Genomic DNA, 22,975 nt, shown 5'->3' on the forward strand with positions numbered 1-22,975 from the left:
TTGCTAACTAAGCTAGCTAGCGCCACCCTTCTTCCATATAAGGTCACTTCCGGCTCCAAAAGACCCAACATGTTGGCGGTAAAAGTGCTATAATGAAATACATTTATGAGAAATGTAAAAATAAATGTGTTCCAGGCTAAAACACAGCTGCCTTTATCAGCGCAAAGTTGTGATGAGGCTTACTCAGATGATGGCTCAGATTTCTACACCCACTCGGATATACAGATGAAATCAAGACAAGTACATCAATACAAAAATTCACACGACTGTTCAAAAAATAATAAATTGCATGAATATAGGAAATCTTCCTCTCAGTGACTGAGTTGTCTCATTGTGTCCTCATTTTTTATAAATCAAGGCCTGAGTAACCCAACCTTAAGTGTTCATTAAGGTTTTTGTCACATAGATAGAAAATAAACTCAGAGATTAAGCGGCTGTTATAAACAGAGTGATTAGTTGTTCTGGTTTACGTGCTGAAAATGGTTTTATTTGTGTATGTTCAATGTGTTAGACTTGTACATAGTTAAATATATGATCAAATAATGTTGAATCCTGGATATGGATTTGTAAGCAATGAAATTTGAAATAAGGGGGTAGGAACAAGAAAACTTCATCCTACTCCTTTTCGAGCACACACATTCTGTAGACATAGATATTTACATGAAAACTTGATGATTTTTAAGTTTTGTTATTTTTATTTTTTTCTGTTGTTATTTCAATTATATTTGCATGTTTGAAATAAATTTTATCTATCTATCTATCTATCTATCTATCTATCTATCTATCTATCTATCTATCTATCTATCTATCTATCATTTCTCACGGCACACGTATATTGTCGGGTTTTTTCTTGGCCAGGGCATATTTTAAAGAGGAATTGCTCTCCTGGTACTGGTGTGTCATACTGCTGAATTTGGTATCGGTGCTCAAACCTTTTGTGTTTGTTTCAAACAAGTTGTCCACCCAGGGAAGCTAAAATGTGTTCTGTGTGTTCTCAGATGAAGATATGAGACACTTTGACTCTTCAGTGCAGTGTGGAGCTTAACAAAGTTCTGTTTTGTGTCCCAGCTGATCAGGAGGAGGAGAAGAGTCTGACGGAGCAGCAGAGGAAATTTCAGCTACTTGGACTCAGCTCAGCCACTGCAGAGAAAACAATGAGCTCAACACAGAAGGTGACAGATACTAGTGTTAAGAAATACTCCATTAAAAGCTGAAGTACTGATATGTATATTTTATGCTAAACTAAATGAACCTTGTGCAATATTAATGTAATGTAGAAATAATGTATACAATGTATACAATGCCTACATCTTAGACGGTGACGTTGCCTCTAAACATCAAAATGAGCAGGAAGATGTTAAAGTGGGATTCAGCAGGATTCAACCCTAAAATCAGCTGTAGTGGCTCAGTGTGGGGAAAAGGGTCACAGCTCACAATCATTTCTATTGAGAGCTCCAGTAGATTTTTTTAATGTGCAGGCTGTGATCAGCTGACCTGCTGCTCTCTGTGAATTCATCCAGATGTCAGCAGATGTTTCACGAGTTGTCCTGGCTGATTTCCTTTCTCTACACTGACAGTACACTGTCTTTATATTAGACACTAAACTGTTGGTATGTGGGTGGAGCTCAGTGAATGAATGTCAGCATCATGAGCTTAAGTTTAAGTTAATCTCTGCTACACTTGATGTAATCTAACTCTGACATGAGCACCACAGTCACTGTGCACCAGTCACACACTGTTCTTTACTTAAATCCATCACATTACAGTAAACTTGCCTGCTTATCCTGCACTAACCTGCAGAGGATTTTACTGCAGTCTTTACATCACATTGTGAGACAAACTGCACACAAACAGTTTGTGTGTTTACTGATGTTTGTTGGGCTGATAGAATCGCTGCATTTGAAATTACCTGCCACATAAAAAATATTACTCCATTTATTCTCGCTCGTCTTCTGTATTGCTAACTAGATGTTGAAATACCGCGACCGCAACTTATCAGCACCTGCAGTCGTTCAGGTTCTGGTGGTGTTTGGTGCCACACTCCACCTTCAGGTTTAAAACTAGTGTTAATGGAGGGAGTTTGAAGCTTCAGTTTGTTTAATGACTGCATTTCACTCACTGACTCTGTATCTCTGTCACTGCAGGACCAACGTGGACCGAGAAGTCAGCGCTCTCAGGAGGCCGACAAACCTCACAGAAGCAAGAGAGAGAAAAAAAACACCTGTGACGAGTGTGGGAAGGATTTTACCTGGAAGTTTAAACTAAAACAACATCAGCTCATCCACACTGGAGAGAGACCGTTCAGCTGTGACTTGTGTGGAAAGTCGTTTTCCTGGAAGAATTCCCTGAAAAGACACCAAGTCGTCCACAGTGGAGTTAAAGCTTACAGCTGTGATCAGTGTGGCAAAGCTTTTACTCAAAGTAGCAACTTACAGAGTCATCTAGTTACCCACTCTGGAGTTAAGGCATACAGCTGTGACATCTGTGGAAAAACCTTCAGCCGGCTAGGGTACCGAAATATACACGTACGCATTCACTCCGGAGAAGATGTGTACTGGTGTGATCAGTGTGGCAAATACTTTACAACAGACGCACACTTACAACGCCACATGTTTACCCACACTGAGGAGAGACCTTATCAATGTGACCTGTGTGAGAAGACTTTTAAAACTCCACAGTACCTGAGAGAACACCAACAGATCCACACCAGAAAGAGACTCTACAAGTGCAGTTACTGTGAGGTTTGTATTTTTATTTTATTCTTGTAAGTTCAGTCTGACTGTTTGGAACAAGTCTGCTCATTAAATTGTGTTAGCATGTTAGCACTTCTACTGCACCGAAGAGTAGCTCTGAGCCATTATTCAGGTTTTCATTTCATTTAAGTGTAAGTCAGATGTTACTGTAATATTAAATAAGTATTGCTGTAGTATTATGGTGGTAGTATTGTAGTTATTGTAGCCCAGTAAACTGAGTGTGTTAATCGAAACAGTAAAATGTAATTGGACGTCTGCAGAGATGCTCTTTATTTCAGGCGACTTTCAGGATAAAAGTGTTGAAGGACTGACTTACACTGTCTTTGTGTCTTTGTTTAGAAGCAGAGCGACACAGATGGATCCACTTCTCAACCCTGTCATCGCTGTGGTGGTGGGAAAGACTTTCGTTGTGACATCTGTGGAAAAACTTTCAGTCAGCAAGCCGGCCTAAAAATACATCAACGTAAACACACTGGAGACAAACTGAAATACTGCAAAGAATGTGGGAGAAGCTTCCCCACATCAGCTGAGTTAAAACAACATGAACTCTTTCACAGTGGGGTCAAAAAGCACCTCTGTGATCAGTGTGGGTCATCCTTCACCACTGCAGGTAACCTTAAAAGACACAAACGAGTCCACACAGGAGCGAAACCATACAAGTGCAGACACTGTGACAAAAGCTTCTCACATTCAGGTAATCGTAACGAGCATGAACGTACACACATGGAAGGAAACTACAGCTGTGAGCAGTGTGACAAGAGCTTCAGTAATCTCAGTTCATACTCTGCACACAAACGATCCCACGTTACTAATAAACTGTTTCACTGTTACCACTGTGCCAAAACATTCACTTCATCATCTGCTCTGTGCAAACATCAGCGCGATCACGCAGGGCTGAAATCGTTCCCATCACAGGATCAGAGTGAATCTGAAGAGAGAGAAACATCCTCTGGTTTCAGAGTCCAACTTAAAACCCTGGAGATCAGGCTCCACAGAGCTCAGGTCGGCTCTCCTTAAGTTTAAGTTTAAGTTCAAATGAGGCTGTGAATCAAACTTCCTGTAGTTCCATGTTAATCTTTATAAATTGTTCTTCTGTTTGTGTTCAGTCGTTACCTTTTTTTTTCAGTGGTTGGATTAAAAATCAGTTTTCTGTTGTTTAAGTTTTTATTGAATGTATTTTGTTAAATAAAGTTAAAAAAATGTTAAATAAAGAATTGTTTGAACGACAAAGATTTTGAGCCATGATGTCATTTCCTGTATTTCAGAGTAAAGACTGAAGTGACAAATGGAAACATGTTTACAGTCATGGAATAAACACTGATGGGTCATCTGTAGGAAGTTCTATTGCTGACCTGACAGACTCGACCTTGTTTACAAAGAAAGAAAGGAACTGATGACACGTGTCAGCAGAGGCTTTCAGGGTTGTTTAGAGTAGAGCTGATAGTCTTAAAGAGAACACGGCGATTATGACAATTTAACACAATGATCTGAGAAAAATATCTGTTTCTTTCATTTTTACTGTATTCTGATCAAATTTCCAACATTCTTTTAACATTTCAAAAGAATTTGTCTTTCTTCCACTTTCACACTTGGCCCTAAAAACACCAACATCTGTGCATCACTCTTGTGTCAGTCTAATGAACCTAACATGTGAGTGATACATAACACACATTCACACTGGCTGCATATATCAGTCCGGGGGGGCAGAGCAGAACTCTGTATGAATCAGACGCGCTCACATATTCAGGCTTTCCAGAGGCGTTTACCATCAGAAGAAGCAGAACAATGAATCATCAGCACCCTGCAGAAGAACACAGCAAGCAACAACTCTAACAATAAAGACGTGCTGGAGCCAAAAGATGCAGATAGCGAGTTTTAAACGATAACGCACAGGATCAAAGGGGGAGAGGGTAAAAACCCACTGCCTCCTGAGATAAAGATCAGCAAGTCAAGCTGGCAGCAGACGACACAAAACGCTCTCTGGAGGAGGCGGCGACTGTGGAGCAGGCCGACGGAGAGGCGGATCGGCAGACAGGAAGCTCCCGGGGTCCCACAACAAGATGTTGCGCGTCAGACTGGAGCAGGATATCCCCATGTTGGTGACACTGCCCATCGAGGTACAGCCCAACTTGGCAAACCAACCCTTCCCTTTCTTGGACACCACACTGGCTGATCTGGGCATCCAAGACTGAGTCTCACTCTGTGTGGGGACGTTTTTTTGTTTTTGTTTGTTTTTTAAGAAGCAATCATGTGTATATATTCAGCTCAGAGCTGAAGGAGAGGGTGGTTTGGGTTGACAACAAGAAGACCCATCCTAGAGGTACGGCGGTGGGATCCAACTGCAGGGATGTGGTCAGATGGCAGTCTGTGGAAATCAGGTGACAGTGAGAGCAACTTGATTTTCCTATTTTGTCCTTCAGATACGAGTGAAAGCCCAGATGCCAGGAGACAAGCAGCTCCAGGAGGTCCTGTACAGCACCGAGGTCCACACTGACCGCTCCTTCTGCTGCACTGGAATGGATATCCTGCCCTGGAAACAGACGTGTGCAGGTCTAGAAGCAGTTTAAATCCCATACTTTTTTGATCTGTGAGGCTCTTAATGTCACGTCTGCAGCCATGAAAGTCAGCTCAGGGTTTCTTGATTCTGATTTTTCTTTGCTGTGTCACATTTAGCTCATATCTGCATTGCCATGCCCTGAAAACAAGCTGCCGGGCTTTAGTCAGGCTCAGGGACAACGGGAGATCTGAGGAGCAACACAATGAGAACAACTAAAACTGAACAAACTTAACATCTGATTACCTTTTTTATTTGTAAGAAAAAGTTTAACATGAACGCGCCAACTGTCCACAGCAAAGCTTATTATGACAAGACTGCTTTTATTCAGTGATGTCAAAGTGTCATCACTTCATACCTCTGAACTGACATTAGATGTATTGCATACCTTGTTAGAATTACACTGTTGAAGCATTTGTAAAAAGCTTCTGTCCTTGTTAATTTATGTTTTAGGATAAGTTTTTGGGCTGTGTAAGGTCACAGGTTGCATTTCTGAGCAGAGTAGTAAAGGTAAAGTAAGTGTTTTCAAAACTAGCCACTCAGCATGTGTACAAACAGTGAGAAATCTCTGAAGAAAACCGTTTGAAGGAGCAAGAACACACGCGTTTCTCCACAGGTTAAAGCCCGCTTTAATAATCAATATGAATCAAAGACTTCTGTCAACACAAAATAAATGTAAGGAAACACACTTTCCTGTGCAACATCCAGTTTCTATAACTGACGACAAGCTTGGACCACAGTGATCTAAACTCATCCTCTACATTGGAAATGTAAACAAATGTAAATGTGGTTTTTACTGTACCAGAGCAGGGCTGTGTGTGTAGAGCACAGCCAGGCAGCTGAACACTGTATTGTTCTCTTTTTGGTCCTCTTCGAGCGGGAGACGAGCCACCAAAGCTGGCAACACCGGTCAGTGAACACATTCAGTTTTCAGGCCCCTCTTCTGTGGAACCAGCTTCCAGTTTGGATTCAGGAGACAAGATTTCAAGATTAGGCTTAAAACTTTCCTCTTTGGTAAAGTATATATTTAGGGCTGGACCAGGTGACCCTGAATCCTCCCTTAGTTATGCTGCAATAGATGTAGCCTGCTGGGGATTCCCATGATGCATTGAGTTTTTCCTTTCCAGTCTCCTTTCTCACTCAGTATGAGTTAACAGACCTCTCTGCATTGAATCATATCTGTTATTAACCTCTGTCTCTCTTCCACAGCAGGTCTTTTATCCTGTTTTCCTTCTCTCACCCCAACCGGTCGCAGCAGATGGCCCCGCCCCTCCCTGAGCCTGGTTCTGCTGGAGGTTTCTTCCTGTTAAAAGGGAGTTTTTCCTTCCCACTGTCGCCAAAGTGCTTGCTCATAAGGGGTCATATGATTGTTGGGTTTTTCTCTGTATCTATGAAGCGCCTTGAGGCGACTTTTGTTGTGATTTGGCGCTATATAAATAAAATTGAATTGAATTGAATTATCTGAGGAAGAAGCAGAGTTGGTTTGTTTCCAGCTGAAATCATCCAGGCTCAGGAATTTGAATCGATCCACATCACTTCTGCTTGAACTAGAGAACATGAGTGTCGACTTACATTTGGTCTGTGAGACACATGTCATAGTGACAGTATTTGGGTTAATATGGCATTACTCACCCTGGTCGCATTTCTTCAATATCAGGCACCAAGTTCAGGAACTCGTTCTTTGCAGCCCGCGCAAGGTAGGAGGTCTCCAGAGTGGGAACCATCGGGAAGTTTTCACAGTCTGAGCAGGAGGGACTGGAGGCACGTGAGCTGTTCTCAGGGGTCCTTTAACACAAATCACACCAAGTTAGAATCAAATAGATAACCTGTCAATAACCGTTTGCAGATCGAGGTCAATGTTCCTAAAAATATGTTTACTTCTGGCCCATGGAGCCACAGCGCGAGTCCGAGAGAGAGGGGCAGGTAGAGGAAGGGGTGAGGGTGGCACTGCTGAAGCTCGTCACGGATGGATCACGTCCGATCGGTGAGATGAGAGAAAGCTGAAGTGAAACAACAGCAGGATGAGGTAGACGTCAATATAGGAACTCCCTGATGTGACACAGAAAGGCTATTTTTTTATTTCTTTGTATTATTTCTCACCTTGCAGTCACTGATGCTGTTCACCAGCTGCTTGTATTCAGTATTGAAGGTGTGTGTCAGAAGGCGCAGGCACTACAACACAACAGGAACAAGACCGATCAGCTCCGAGCAGAGAAGGAAGAAGGCAGCAACAAGAACGCCCACTAAGCCCACGTTTTTCTCACCTTGGTGGCCAGCTCCTTCTCACGCTTTCAAAGGTGGTGCTGGAGATCTGCGAGGAGACGGAGGTGGATGTGGACAGAGTGCCGGAGCTCACGCTGGGGGACAGAGACTCACTCAGGGACTTGGTGGTGGGAGCTGTTCCCACGGGAGCCGCCTCTCCCAGAAGGTGACGGGTCTTTTCCACCTGGACGAAAGATGGGGGCGAATGTGAGGTGGGGAGAAGAGGGGAGGTTAGTCATGTAACGTCTGTACTCTAAGAAAAAACTTTTTAGAATAGCACTTTGGTCTTTGAGCTGAAAAGTCATTTTTCCCTCTACGATATTAAACAGATTTATTTCTTTATGAATCTTTTAAGGCCCCACCTCCTGCAGCTGCTCCATCTTCTCCAGCTCCCACTGGTGCTCTAGGATGAGGCTATCTCCTCTGGGCCTCCAGCCGGCCAGGTTCTCCTCTCCACGCACATAAGCCACTGATGTGTCCAGGACCTTCCTCCTCCTCCTCTGCATCCCTGCTCAGGACATGAGCCCTCATTAGGATGAAGCTCTCCACAGAATTATGATAAAACAGCTGCCGTTCTTTAAACATGTTTCATGGCCGCTCACCTGAGCTTCCAGTGTCAGACATCTTACACAAGCTCAGCTCGTAGATCCCAGTCACTCGGTTGCTATAATGAAGCAGAAGTTTTGAACAAGGAAACTTTGTAACAGGGCAGATATCTTTGATTGTGAAACAGAGATGGCCACAGTGCAGCAGCCCAGATTTACCAGTCAGCAGTTTTGGAGTATCCAGTCCCAAAGAGGTTCTTGAGAGAACGGGGTGGGGAAATCTTGGCGTCTTGGGAGTAAAAGACCGTGCAGATGTCTTTGGTGATAATGGCAGGCTGGATGCAATGGTCCAGCTGCAGAGAGGAGATAAAGGGTGTGTGTTAGACACGATGACATCAAGAGACTTAAAAACACGTACAAACAGGTACAACACGGCGGAGCAGCGGCTGACCTCCAGATACGCAGATAAGGTCATGTAGATCTTCTCTCCGTAGGGAGTGACGCGGTTGAGCAGGAGGGAACCTTTTAAGGGTGTTTTTATTTGTGCTCCCTGGCCTGGAAATAAACGGTTTCCGATCAGACCTGCTTCATCTTTGTGCCCTTGGTATCTGACTCGCTTGCTCCCCCATGCATTTTAAAAGAATCCTTCTCTTCAGCATGAAGTTCTGGCTCAGCTTTAGTGTCTGCGTTACATGTACACAAAGACAGAAACATTCAATGATAAAAACACACAGTGGAATAAAATTGTAAGACGTCATCAGTTGATGCAGTTTAAGGACACTTGTTGTTCTGTGCAGTCTCACCTGGAGCTCACGCTTCTAGTTCATGCCATCATGACCAAAGATTCTTCAATTAATAGTTTAAAGATGTCCATGAATGCACTGCTAACTGCTCTTCACCCTGATAAAAATCAACATGCATTTAGAATAAGAAACACTTTTACAAAACCAAAAGCTTCACTGTGTTTAGTGATTTATACGTCTACAAAACAGGTTCAGTTTGTAACTGAGAGAGCGGCTCAGTGGTGCTGAATTATATTTCCAATAGAAACACAATTTCATATGTTGTAGTAACAACACACTGCCACAAGATGTCAGCCTAGGCCTACTTTACCATGCTGTTCCAGTACAAAAGAAAAAGTGACAGAGCCTTGAAAGAGTGACAGAGACACTTTTTATGAACTCATCTGTAATGTGTCACCTTTTCTGTAGGATGAAGAAGTGCTTCCCTTCTTTTAAAGTAAATACAGGCTTACAAAGATCCTCTAAACATGTTTCTGAAATAATCCTAAACACAATCATTAAATCAAAAATGCAAGAAACTATTTATTTAATCACTCTTCTTAACTTAATTCCTTAACTTAGTAAAAAAAAAAAAAATAGACAAGAACTTTTCTTCTGTCTCACCTCTGTCAGTTTTCATGCTGTTGCAAGAACAGGTGGAGGTGCAGGTGGAACTTTGACTTCAGTGTGGTTTGTATGTGCAGGCAGGAGTCTGACATCTCAGGACAGCAGAGGGTTGTCGAGCACGGTGACTCCTGCTGCGACACCCCCGTCTGACTGTCCTGAGCTCTTGGTCCTCAGCAGACGGCCCACACACTCATTCATCACCATGTCTTTACCCTGCCTGTAAGAAAACCAAGAAAAGGCTAACATTAGAAACAGCCACCAACCAATCCCTTTTACTCCACCACCCAAAAACCAGTGAGAAACACTAGTTAGTATTAACTTGGAATCAAAGTGCACTAATCCCCAGGCTCCCAGCATAACATACAGTCCAACACAAACTCCACAAACTGTCTTGCTTCAGCTGACTTTCCTTCACCTTCTCTCCAAACAATCTGTTGTGCTCTTTTCAGCACAAAGCCACACTCCTGCTCACTGATCCTCACCTCTTTTTAACCTAGTCTCAGCAACTTTGTCCCATAGCTTGCACATCCTTTCCACCTCCATCTTTCTTCCCAGCCAACTGATACATACCTTTTCTCCTTCCTTAAAAGCCAGCCTAAGAAATACGAGTTCATAAACGCCACAGAGAAATAAATCAGAGGAATAAAATGCAAATGATATTGCTTACACTGAACAGCAACACCCAGGTGAGGATTATCTAATGCCAAATTTTCCAAACAATGAACAAACCGTGCCCTTTTTCTCACCATGTCTAGAGTGTAGAGGTCAGCCAATGTCGCTCGGATCTGCTGCACAGCTTGAGGCTGGTCTGGGAAGAATCTGTCCAGGACTCCAGGTCTGGGGAGCACTTGCTGAACCTTCTTGGTACCAGCCAGGTGAGCGCTGATATCTGGACACAAAACCATAGAAAAAAAAAAGAAAAAAAATGCATCTATTAATCACCTGGATCACCTGTTGAAAAAGAAAAAAGAAAACAAGCAGAAGAGAACAAGAGTAATAGAATAAACAACATCACAATGATATATGGGAATATGACAGTAAATACTAAATATTAAACATTATTGTGCAGCACATAAGATCAACAGAACACAGTGTGCTTTGAGGTAGGAGCCAAAAAGGGTGAAGTTTGTGTGTGTGAGCACCTGTGAGCATGGACGCGCTTGTTTTTTAAAAAGGTTCCTTCATGTAATGATCTGCTAGAGGGTGTGGGGGGGCCACAGCCCCGTCCTCCAGGGCATGAAGCAGGTATGGAGGAGATCAAAACTCCAGACATCCAGAGGCCCCCAGAACACAACAGACCAAGGAAGACCAACAGAGGGGCAGCCGCGCCACTGTCCCAGAAAGAGCTGAGGAGAGTCCCAGATGAGGGCTCACTCAGCAGCCGCGGAGCAGAAGCCAGGGGGAGTTGCAGTGACGCGCCCGTGAGCTCCGCCGGCAGCCAGCCGTGCCTGAGTGACCGAGCCCCAGGCCGAGAGGCCGGGGGCACCCCCACCTCCGAAGTGGCCCGAGCGAGCCCCAGGCTCCAGGCCCCGATAAGCGGCCGCCAAGGAGTGAACCGGTGTGTACCTGGACGCGCATCCCCGGACACAAAGAACCACCAACGCACCGATGTCTGAGGGAGTCCGCCACTGGCAGGGGAAGTGGTGGTAGGGGGAGATAGGCCTCCAAACCTTGGAGGGCCTGAGATGTCCCCAGAGAGGTGGTGTCTGATACCCAACCTGACATATAGACACAGACATACAGGCACACACAGACACAAACATCCATTCCCACCCTCATGCTCTCATATGTACTTACTCCACACTCAACCAACGTGGAGACAGACATAAAGAGACGCTGTACACACGATCACACTCCCCAAGCGTACTCTACAAACCGGGTCTAGGTACCCTTGCCCCTGGAGGGGGAACTGCACCCAGACCCAGGTGGTGTTACCCTTTTCCCTGCGGTGGGGAGAGGCAGACCACCCCAACTCCGCAGCAGCAGGGAGGCCCCACACTCCAGACCGCAGTCGGACGGCCAACTCCTCCTCCTAGCCCCCCCGCTCCAGCAGGCCGCAGAGAATGGGGGTGAGAGAAGACTCCAAACCTCCCTCAACCCGCTCATTGTAGTGTTGATGCATGTGTGTTCTAAGGTGCATTTAAAACCCAGGAGGGCATGGAGCTACCTGCCAGAGAGCAGCAGGTAAGCGCATGGTCCCTCCTGCTAGCCCTCAATGTCTACGTGTATTTAAAATTGAGAGGTGGGCAACGACACCAGGGGTGGGGTGTACATGTATCGTGTATCCATGTATCCATGTATTGTGCCCACCCCCAAGATCCTATATGTATGTGTAATGAGAGTGTGAGTAATGTGAATGTCTAAGTTGTGGGATAAAATTGAGGCAGAGGCAGCCAGAAGGGGACAGAGGGGGGGTAGCCTCCTCTGCACCCTGGTGACACCCCCATACTCCGCGCCCCGCCAGGGAAAGGGGGCCCAGGCCCATCCAGACCGGGGCCCAGTGCAGCAGCGCCTCCTGGCCCCACAGAGCCCGGGACAGTCCACCCAACCCCACCACAGAGAAAACTGCACCCACCCCACCATCCACTCATCTTCCAGACTACATAAGACAATAGACGCCCAGGCTGAGATCTTCCTCCACCTCTCCTGTATCTCCCCCTCCTGCAGAGAGAGTTCCTGAAGAGCGGAAAGCTCCAGAGAGTTGCAGCATGGCCTGGAGGTGTCACTATCACAATCTGCGGGGAGTATGATCATTTGTTATGAAAAAAGAAGACCCAAATGCAGACTCACAGGCTGGCAAGGATAAACTAAAGGCAGCCTGTTTATTTTGGACGGAGAGAATGATATGAAATATCTGACAGGGAACTGAGAAACTCAGAAACCTATACTGGGGGATAACACTAGGAAACATGACCAGTGAAGCTGGGTGACGAAAGGAGAAGATTAAACAATAAACACACAGGACGGTTATTAGGGAAGAGGAGACGGCAGGGACAAATCAGGAGTAACGAGACAGTTACAGCAAAACTCAACATAACCAACAAAATAAAATAGGAAGCACGTGTTTTGATCGCTGGCTCCAGTCTGCATGCTGAAGCTTCCTTTGGTTACAAGATACAGAACCAACGTTAGTGTGAATGAGACTATGAGAATGTTATATAGCATTTGCTCCACTTTGAATTCAGTTTGAAGAAGTAAAGAGACAAACAAACTTAAAAGAGACCATAGGATTAAAAAAACACAGACACCGCAAAAGGACGAAACACGGGCAAGAAGCAAAGTAAACAGAAAAGGAAGCAAGGAAATAGAAAGATAAGATCCACATGAATAGAATAGACAAAATATGAGTGCTTCAAGCAAACTGTGCAGGAATAAAATATAAATAGCAAACAGCAGAAATAAATAACAAATGGGGGAAAATATGTAGGATGAACAGGAACAAAGACACTGGAGAACAAAGTGGTGAGGGTTACTCAGACCACCATTAACTGACTAAATACATGGGAACTGGCAAAGTGAGACGCGGTCACAGAGAGTGACAAGGTACAAGGCGCACAAAAAGAGGGACTGGCAAAATTAGACGTCTATCAGAAGTACAGAATACAGAGACAGACAGGCAGACAGTGAAACAAACATGGAGACAAAACCTGCTACACACAGAGACAACACTAACACGGCCTGAACATGAAAGGAAACAAATTTAGACCAGCAACTAAGAGGAAGCACTAATTTGGAAGGGAAATAATACCAGACATATGGTGCACTCTGAATATCACCAGTCTGTTGCAAAGCTAACAGAGAGACAGACAAGCATTCACACCTACAGCTAATTTAAAGATACCACTTCAGCGTCACAGCTGGGTCCTTCTCTGTGTTATAAACGACACAGAGAAGGCCCCAGCTGTGACGCCACAGTAGTTCATTTGTTGACTGATACATCGATGTAGTCTCTCAGGAACGAGGGCGAAATGCCAACGACCGCCTGTCTGTTTTCAGGGCTGTATTTGAAGCCATGCTCCAATCAGGCAAAGTTTTAAGTGTTGCACATTTCGATGGGTTTCTTTCAGCTGACATAGTTTCCATTTGGGTCATGTGGTGTTAGATACCCCAGCGTGTGGTCATAGGGTGAAGAGCCCGGACGATTAGTGGGATTTTAGGTGTGGTGTAAAAATGACGCTGCAACTTTAAAAACGTTGTTGCTTTAAGGATTAACGTACAACCATACTTGGGCTGAGTTTGACACTGGTTCTCTTCAGTAATTAAAATAGCTTTAACACATGATAAGATCAAATGTCAGCTACACTGTGACAGTCAAGGGGCCACACTCAGATATATTTATTCGCTTGTTCTCTTTGTGTGATAAGAGTTTCCATCTGAATTTAACCCCTGTGTGGGGCTGATCTTTCATTTCATTTTATTTCAAGCTCAGATTCTTTGCCTTTGGCACATTTTCTGTGACGAGACTTCAAACCATTCCCACCGTCCTTATTAATCAACATGGTGAAGTGATTCTTCGCAAGGTGATGGGATAGGAAGAGTTTCAGAAAATGAGGCCTTTTGTCTTTATTGGAGAGGTCAGTGCAGACAGGACGGATGGGGGGAAGGCGAGGGGGGAATGACACACAGGAAACGGTGTTGGTCAGACCCAAAGACAGGCGTGGGCAGTGAGGACTCTCACCTTCAGACTCACTGTCTAATCAGTCTGACAGTGAGTCTGAAGACAGAGCAACCCAACACACGTTACTATGTTCATCATCATCATCATTGTTTATTTATATAGCACTTTAAAAACACACAAGGCTGACCAAACTGCTGAACAATAGAAACATAATAGATACCATAAGAATAATAAATACGATACAATAATAAACATAGCGAAAAACAATAAAATACAAGTCAGTCAACCACTGAGTCAAAAGCCAGTGACTAAAAATGCTTTTTCAATCTGGATTTAAAAACCAGCACTGATGTCGATTGCCTAATGTGAAGAGGAAGATTATTCCAAAGCTTAGGAGCCACGATAGAGAACGCTCGGTCTCCTCTCAGTTTCAGCCGTGATTTGGGGACTGAGAGCAACAGCTGCTCAGCTGACCGGAGCGAACGAGTGGGGACATAGGGCTTCAGCAGGTGCCAGACCATTTAAAGATTTAAAAACCAATAAAAGAACTTGAAAATGAATCCTAAATTCAATTGGAAGCCAGTGCAGGGAGGCCAAGAGTGATGTTATCACTAAGCAGGACATTAAATCAAATTAATGAGACACCAAAACAAGAGCTGGAGCCCAAGACAGCCATGAAGTCACAGTGTACACAAATACACAAGAAACACAGAAACCAGCTGGGTGGATGTGGCTCGGGAACCTTCTGTTACCTTGAACGTCGGTGTTTTGAACGCTGGCTGCTCCAGTCTGCTTGTATTTGTCCAAGATTTCCCCTCATATCTTGGTTATGGTTATTTTTTCTTTTATTAAACTGATCACACTCCTGTTCATGAATAGAAAAAAACCCCATCAGTGTATTTTCACTTAAACAAGCAGCTGTTTTTTTTGCATTAAAGTTATATAAAAATGTAACAGTGCAAATTCCTCGCTGACAGTTTAACCAAAAGGCATTTCCAGTGGAAAGTAGCCGACATATCCTCAGCATAACCATGTATAATATCCACAAAACCTGAGAAGGTTGGAGAGAAGGTAGGCGAACTCTGCTGGGATCTGCGTTTAACAAAGTGTCTAAAGACGAAACAAAGAAATCTTTCTGTAAATGTTCAGATGCACAGACTGGACTGAAAAAGAGTGAAAAAGCAGCTAACGTCCAAAAATAAGAAAACTTTGAAAGAACTCCAAAAAAACCTGGAGAACTTTTGCTCAAAAAACAGTTTTGTTTTTTTTTTTTATTACAAGGCAATCTGACAAAATGTCATCAAATGAGACTCAAGACTTCTGCAGGTCTCTGCCATGACTCAATTTTTTTTTCTTAACGGCAGAAACAATTGTTCCTTTTTTACTTTGTTTCTATTTTCTCTTCTTGTTTTTATCTGTTGAACAACAAACAACATTCATGCTGATTCACATAATATCCTGTCTCTAATCTCTGGGATTTCCTCGTAGCTCTTTGATGCAAAGAACATCCATCAAACGCTCCAGCTTGTGCTCAACATCATCGTGAACGGTGAAGGTACTCTGACGAGAAAATACTCAGTCGACCTTTTGGTTGATTTGTTAAAGAACCCCAAAATAGCTGATTACCTAACAAGGTATGCAGATAATTCACAGCTCTTTTCCTGAATAGCTGCTTTAAAACTCTGCTGAAAGCCTTTGTCCATTTCCAGGTATCCCCACTTCTCGGCATGTGTGTCTCAAGTGTTAGGACTGCTGCATTGGAAAGACCCAGACCCTACAGCCAAGGTGAGAGACGACAAATATGATAACCCACACCAGCTGTGCTTAACTCTGTAAGTTCCCAGTATTCCCTGAAACCATCACGTGTGACACAGTTTACATCAGACGTGATGCAGCTGACCTCAACACTGACCTTCTTGTGGTAACAGAGACTTAAAAAAATAATAATAAAGCAACAAAGTGGGTCGCTCTTTGACAGTAAATTCCAGTGCGGTCCGCTCCAATCTCCTCAGGCTGACTCTCTTCTAGGCTCTCCTGACTGTTCCCTTTACATGTTGATGATGTGTCTTGTAAATCTGGATCCCTTTCCAGCAGGACGCTCCTCTTTTTCAGACAGTACCTCAGCTGCTCTCTCTCCTGACAGTCAGCTGTCCACCTCTGCATGGCCAGTCGAGCCAGCGCCGAAATTTGAGGCAGAGCTCGGAGCAGAGCGGGCAGCCAGGCTGAGCACGGAGCAGAGGTTGAAGGTCGCAAACTGACATCCACGTCTTCCAGAGAGCCCAGACCTCCTGCTGCAAACAGACTGCACCAACCGTTGTCTCCCACCAAGCTGTTGTAGGACAGATCCAGTGCACGGAGTGAGGAGAGACAGCCCCGTCTGCACACGGCAGCTGCACAGAGGAAGAGGACCCATTGATAACTGATCACTTTATGCCTGTTCACTTTACTGTTTTGTTCACAATGTTTCTGATGGAGACAAAAATAACACCGAATAGTTTCATTGTTTTGTTTTATACGACAGCTACAGATGCTGGCAGCATGAAATAAATGAAAGAAATATCAATTTCCTTCAGGCTTTACTTGTCTTAATATACATTTATGCAGCCTAATGATCCACTACAGACCAAAAAAGAAAAAGTATAATGTCATTGTGTGTTAGTTACCCAGATGTTGCATGTCATCAGTGGTGAGCTCGCAGCTGCAAAGACGGAGCTCGCTGACGACTGATGGCTGCAGAGCATCCAGCAGGAGCGCCAAGTGACCGCCAACCACTTTACACCAGGAAATATCCACCGTGCGCAGATAGGACACCGCCAGGGCTGATGCATAAACACAAAGTTTTCACCATTTCAGGCTAGAGGGTGGAAGAGGTATTCAGGGAGAATGACTTGAAGGAAAACTTCTATAAATAAACAAGTGTGTGTGTGTGTGTTACCCAGAGCAGTGAAGGACTCGTTGCTCATGTAGCAGCTGTTGAATGGCAGCCTCCTCATTTGTGTCGCAGGGAGGGCGGAGACCAGCAGGTGGACCACACCTCCCACTTCCTTATTGGATGACACATCAAGCTCGGTCAGTGCAGTGAGAGAGGGCAGCACCTGGACTGAAAAACAACGAGTCACATGACTGCTGCAGCGAGCATGCGATTAGTGTCCGGCGTGTGAGATTGGTAGCAACTGACTCAGAGCCTCTAGATCATCTCGCGTGAGGCAACACAGGTGGAGGTCGAGTCTCTCCAGGTGTGTGACGTGAGCCAGGTGAAAGGTGAGGCGGCTCAGTCCACCAGCTAGAAGCAGCTTTACAGTATATTAATCAGAACAATGCTGCTCTCTAATGTATCTTGGTAAAGTGCAGAAAAATCTAATGTTTTATATGATACAGTGTGATTTCAGTAACATATCATAATGGAGGCTTCAGCAAGTACTTACGAAGGAAATCTTTCCTCTGCTCTTCAGTTAGTTCATCAAATACCTCCCAAAACATCTGTATGGTGGGGTGGCGGTCATGATATCTCCAACCATAACTTGTGTTCTGAAAACAGTGAAAATGACTGTTATAATCATAGAGTTTGTAAGGTCAGGCATACACTATGTTGCCAAAAGTATTCCCTAACACATCCAAATCATTCAATTAATGTGTTCCAATCACTTCCATGGACACAGGTGTATTAAATCAAGCACCTAGGCATGCAGACTACTTCTACAAACATGTGTGAAAGGACGAGTCGCTCTCAGGAACTGAATGAATTCCAGCATGGTAATGTGATAGGATGCACCAGTGCAACAAGTCCAGTCATGAAATTTCCTCGCTATTAAATATTCCATAGTCAGCTGTTAGTGATATTATAACAAAGTGGAAGTAATTGGAAATGACAGCTAGTCAGCTGATGCTAAGGCTCATAGTGCACTTAAGTCACCAATATCTGCAGTCTGCTGTTGTTACAGATGTCCAAACTTCATTGGTTTCCATGGCTGAGCAGCTGCATCCCAGCCTTACACTGACAAACACAATGCAAAGCGTCAGATGGAGTGATTTAAGCATCTCAACACTGGACTCTAAAGCAGTGGAGATGTGTTTACTGGAGTGACGAATCACACTTCTCTGACTGGCAATCCGATGGATGTGTCAGGGTTTGGTGGTTGCCAGAAGTACTTGTCTGACTGCACTGTGCCAAGTGTAAAGTGTGGGCATGTGTGCACATGGCTGGGCACCAGTGCACAATACAAGGTCCATAAAGACATGGATGAGTGAGTTTGGTGTAGAAGAACTGGACTAGCCTGCACAGAGTCCTGACCTCAACCTGATAGAACATCTTTGGGATGAATTAGAGCAGCAACTGTGAGCCAGGCCTTCTCCTCCAACGTCAGTGTCTGACACCACAAATGCACCTCTGGAAGAATAGTCAAAAAATTCCCATAAACACACCTAAACCTTGTGGAAAGCTTTCCCAGAAGAGTGGAAGCAGTTATAGCTGCGAAGGGTGGGCTGACTATTATATTATACTATCATACAAAAGTCTGGATTAAGACTGAGATGTGACTCAAGGTCATATTTGTGTTAAAGCAGCCGACTGAATGCTTTTGACAGTATGCAGTACACAGTTATTGTGCTACAGGACAGCTGTGAAACTACAGCCTGTGTCTGTTTGGCTGACTCTACCTGTTTGAACTTTTCCCAGTCATGCACGTCCTGGCCGACCAGCACTCCCTGCAGCTCCTCTGGTCGAAACAGCCTCACCAAATCCTGCTCACACACCAGGAAGAAGCCTCGCTTGAACTCCTGGAACAGATTCTCCACTGATGTGTTGAAGGCATGATTCACATAGGCCTCCACAAACTCCTTCCTGTTTAGGAGGGAAAATGTTAAATTAGCAAACATTTCACAGAGACAAAGGTGCTGCAGATGAACCTCACAAACACTTCATGTTTTATATTTACCTCATATTAAGACCTACTAAGGACCTGATTGTTTTTAATTATGTCCTGATCAGAGATGGGCAGTAACGCGTTACTTGTAACGCGTTACTGTAATCTGATTACTTTTTTCAAGTAACGAGTAAAGTAAGGGATTACTATTGCAAAATCAGTAATTAGATTACCGTTACTTTCCCGTAGGAACGCTGCGTTACTGCGTTACTAAAACCGTGATTGTTTTTGCAAGAATGTCTCATGACAGTGACGTAAGCAAGTGCGACGTTGGTGACAGCAGCTGTGTGCAGATCAACAATGGATAATATATCGAGTGCGGGAGAGAGTATGAGCGTGCAGCGTTTAAAGCGTGGAAGTACTGACCTTACTTTGAGTTTGATTCCATAAAAAGTGACAAAAACATTAGCGTCCATCGTGCGTGGGAAGAAAACTTCTTTTTACAGCGAAAAAAACCCCTAAACTTCCGAGCAAGCACCGAGTAGCTACGACGTGATGGGAAACTCACAGAGACACTGCGCGGATTCTTCAACTGACCGCAGCACACCTGCACCAGGGTAACCCTCCGCCTACCCTGCTCCTGCTTTACAGGTGAAAATAGAGCAAAAGGACCGCTGAGTCTTTGACTTTATTTATTTTCTGCTGTGTTTTACTTGCATCTGTTTGAAAGAGTGAGTGAAAACACAAAAAATATTTTATTTTATGTGCTGGAATGTGTAGAAAATAGGTTTAAATGTTAAACTAATTTATTCAAGTCAGAGAATGTTGCATATAATTAAATGTTTTGCTTGATGCATAAAGTTAAAAGATTAAAACTGATAAAACAAGTTAAAAAAAGAGACTTTTCCATTTGATTACATTTTGTATGATGGATTATGTAGAAAAAGTAGAATTGGGCTGAAAGATCTATCACTTTATCACCTCTTCAGGTTGTAAATCGTGTTTTTAAAAAGTAACTAAGTAACTAAGTAACTAAGTAATTAATTACTTTTGAAAATAAGTAATCAGTAAAGTAACGGGATTACTTTTTTGGGGGAGTAATCAGTAATTAGTTACTGATTACTTTTTTCAAGTAACTTGACCAACACTGGTCCTGATACATAAAACCTGAGAGCTCACATAACTGCATATGCTCAGAATAGACAGCACACATGGATACAAATTACTGCCTTGCAGCAGCAATCTTCAGACCATCACTATGAGCTCCATACAAGGTTACACTGTTCCTGTTATTAACAGCAGGGGGCACTATCAGCCACAGACTGGGAGCCAGATATGCTCTGCTGGTGCCTCATTGTTACAGAGGAAAGACTCTATAGTGAGAAACAGCTGAGGGGGAAACACTGATCTGGAAACGTCTGAGTGTTACAGAGGATATACATAGCACTGTGGTTCAGTGTCACACAATCACAAACAAATACAGCAAAGTACTAAAAAGGGTGTTGCCTCCAAAGATTGCTTTTACTGGTTTGGAGCTTAGGAGGCTTAATAACAACAGGCATGAATGAAGACAGATCAGAACAGCTGTTTGATCACAGCATCCAGTACCAACACAATCATCCACACTCAAGAGCCTGTTGGCTTCAGAGTCAGCAGCTGAATGTCTAAAATATCAAATGTCATTTTTGGTCCATCAGCTACAGCATGAACTGCTTAAAGTGAGAAGCAGCCTGAAGCCCGACAGATTCATCTTTCCAGACTGAAAATATCTCAGAGTGAACCGAGTGGTGCGTTTTCAGGGTGATCTCACAAAGTCAAATCCCTTTAATGATGTTCTGTCCTGTCTTCCTCTATCAAAAGCACACAAACACTATAAAACATTGTTTCGGTGCTTTGGGGTTTTGTTTTCTACACAGAGGTATAGCACGACTAGACCCTAAAGGCAGGCTGCTCACCTACAACCAGCTCACGAACATCTTTCCAATGGAGCTCGCTGCCTTTCTCGTGGATGAGGGTCACTGTGATCCTCCGCTGGATCCCCTGCAGCAAACATAACAGGAGCTCAGGATCACAGTGAGCACAGCTAGAGCAACATTACGCTTTAAAAGAAGATATTCAACTGTGTACAAAGGAAGCAGTTACCACTGTGTGAGTAATAAGGAAACAACATGTGCACCAATCCTGTACCTGGTGCAGCAGGTAGGTACCATGACAGGGCAGGCCTCCACTGTGATCCACGATGGCTGGGATGTACCTGTGCATGGAGGGAGGAGGTGACACAACATCCCAACTTATAATATTCTTCCTGGAGATCATTTTTATGGTTCCTTTAAAGCTTGTGCGTGAATATAACACTCCAGGTGGATACTCACTCTCCAGTGGGCTCCAGCTCGCTGATCTCAAACCAGACCAGCAGGTCGTACTTGCTGACACACTGACCCAGGTTGGATTTGGTGATGGTGTTCAACTTGGAGGCTGCAACTGGCACACACACGCACACACACACACGCACACGCACACACTCACACACACACACACACACACACACACACACACACTCAACGTTAACAAGTGGGAATTTTTCTGGATTTAAGAGAAGGTGAATAAAAGTGAGCAGTATTTACTACATGCTTTGGGTGACTAAATGGAGGATGGATAGGTGACATGAAAACACTACTGACCCTTTATACTGAGCCAATAGCTCACACACTTCTATTAAATCTGTCTAAAGAGCCAGTAATCACAGAGGATAGATACTGGAAGAAAACTGAAATGTTAGGAGGAACTAAATCACACATTACAACACCAGTGGCAGCACCCTGCTGTCTCACACATCGGGATCACGGTCCTGTTGAAGCGGGATAATTGCTAAAGCTCACAGTTGCATTCCTCTATACTCAATATGATCGAAAAAACTATTTTAACAAACAATTAAAAAAGGAACAAGTAAAAGATCTACTATAGCCAAAAGAAGACCATTTACAGACTATAGCCCTGTCAACAAGTATTTGCCTCCTTTCTCATTTCCTATCTTATTCCATATTTGTCACACTTACACCTTTCACATCAATACATTTATAACATTAGACAACAATGTCTAATATTCAACGGCAGTTTTCAAGGGCAAAACGCTATCCAAACATACTTGGTCCTATATGAAAAAGTAATCACACAGAAAACCTGATACCTTGTGTGTCACCTCTGACACCAACAGCTGCAGCAATTGTTTGGTGCTAGAGGTCACATTTGGACTCTGGACCTCTGTGGAGTGTGCACATGATCTCATTACTGTCTAAAAATCCAAGGAGTGCTGAATCATTGAAAAATACACAGTAACAGGTGTGTAGCATCGCTAACTAGGTAGCAACAAGCCTCTAATTGGATAATCCAAATTGTCACTAGGTGTGAATGTGCAAATGAATGTGAGTGCGAATGGTTGTCTGTCCCTATGTGTTAGCCCTGCGATAGACTGGCGACCTGTCCAGGGTGTACCCTGCCTCTTGCCCTATGACAGCTGGGATAGGCTCCAGTGACCCCCGCGACCCTGAAAAGGATAAGCGGAAGCGAATGGATGGATGGAATTTTTCTTCCTTTATGCTTACAGCCACGCTCTTGACACAATCAGGACAAAATGCCATGGCGACTGTCCCTTGGTGACCTTCTTGGTTACCTCATTGCAGATGTTTTTCTATATTGCATAACTACTTTGGAATGATGCATCAAAAATAAATAAATAAATGAATACATGCCAAAAAAAGAAACATTTGTTTTAATGTGGGGTTTGAAAAAGCCCACCTTTTGAATTATAAGCCGTGAAAAATGACAGACTTTTTCTCATTATTTGGTAAGGATTAAGACGCACAAAGAACCAGTAATTCTTGCCCTTCAGCAGTCACAGAGGTTTAAACCATGCTGGTGAAATTAGTGCCATTATCTGACAGGGAGAGGAGCTGCAATATTTTCTATATGGCT

At 43.8% G+C, this 22,975-nt stretch overlaps 2 protein-coding genes and 1 long non-coding RNA gene across 5 annotated transcripts; 1 reads left to right on the forward strand and 2 right to left on the reverse strand.

Moving 5' to 3' along the window:
* The first annotated feature begins 1,072 nt into the window (after positions 1-1,072).
* LOC146566796 (uncharacterized) lies at positions 1,073-3,921 on the forward strand. Its single transcript, XM_085286457.1, has 3 exons — positions 1,073-1,172; positions 2,145-2,741; positions 3,093-3,921. The coding sequence occupies exons 1-3, from the start codon at positions 1,155-1,157 to the stop codon at positions 3,768-3,770; spliced, it is 1,293 nt and encodes a 430-aa protein (XP_085142583.1). The 5' UTR covers positions 1,073-1,154; the 3' UTR covers positions 3,771-3,921.
* Positions 3,922-8,542: 4,621 nt separating this feature from the next.
* Positions 8,543-10,635, reverse strand: LOC146566797 (uncharacterized). Of its 2 annotated transcripts, XR_014893841.1 has the most exons (4): positions 10,270-10,635; positions 9,521-9,740; positions 8,918-9,014; positions 8,543-8,797 (listed from the first exon to the last, which is right to left on the reverse strand). It is a non-coding gene; the product is annotated as an uncharacterized LOC146566797 (long non-coding RNA). The 2 variants fall into 2 exon arrangements; XR_014893840.1 differs by having other exon boundaries at positions 9,521-10,635.
* A 3,634-nt stretch (positions 10,636-14,269) lies between these two features.
* Positions 14,270-19,570, reverse strand: LOC146566798 (leucine-rich repeat-containing protein 31-like). Of its 2 annotated transcripts, none has more exons than XM_085286394.1 (6): positions 19,430-19,570; positions 18,798-18,981; positions 17,567-17,669; positions 17,077-17,241; positions 16,805-16,960; positions 14,270-16,531 (listed from the first exon to the last, which is right to left on the reverse strand). In XM_085286394.1, exons 1-6 carry the CDS (start codon positions 19,477-19,479, stop codon positions 16,074-16,076), a joined length of 1,116 nt encoding a protein of 371 aa, XP_085142520.1. In that variant the 5' UTR covers positions 19,480-19,570; the 3' UTR covers positions 14,270-16,073. The 2 variants fall into 2 exon arrangements, with proteins under 2 accessions (XP_085142520.1, XP_085142523.1); XM_085286397.1 differs by lacking the exon at positions 19,430-19,570 and adding an exon at positions 18,433-18,528 and having other exon boundaries at positions 18,798-18,932.
* Between the last annotated feature and the right edge of the window lie 3,405 nt (positions 19,571-22,975).

The sequence above is a fragment of the Mchenga conophoros genome, linkage group LG9, assembly GCF_057382185.1.
Source record: "Mchenga conophoros isolate Kocher_MC1m ecotype Shallow Benthic linkage group LG9, M_conophoros_male_GT1.1, whole genome shotgun sequence".
Classification (NCBI taxonomy): domain Eukaryota; kingdom Metazoa; phylum Chordata; class Actinopteri; order Cichliformes; family Cichlidae; genus Mchenga; species Mchenga conophoros.

Excerpts from the sequence above, each read along its gene's own strand:
- LOC146566796 (XM_085286457.1), top strand. Across the intron at positions 2,742-3,092 it reads ACAAGTGCAGTTACTGTGAG|AAGCAGAGCGACACAGATGG; the intron begins GTTTGTATTTTT and ends GTCTTTGTTTAG.
- LOC146566798 (XM_085286394.1), bottom strand. The coding sequence starts at position 19,479 with ATGGACGCTAATGTTTTTGTCACTTTTTATGGAATCAAACTCAAAGTA. Across the intron at positions 17,242-17,566 it reads GCAGAGGAAAGATTTCCTTC|TCCAGGTGCTGCCCTCTCTC; the intron begins GTAAGTACTTGC and ends GTTGTTTTTCAG. Across the intron at positions 16,961-17,076 it reads CGAGTCCTTCACTGCTCTGG|CCCTGGCGGTGTCCTATCTG; the intron begins GTAACACACACA and ends TTTATGCATCAG.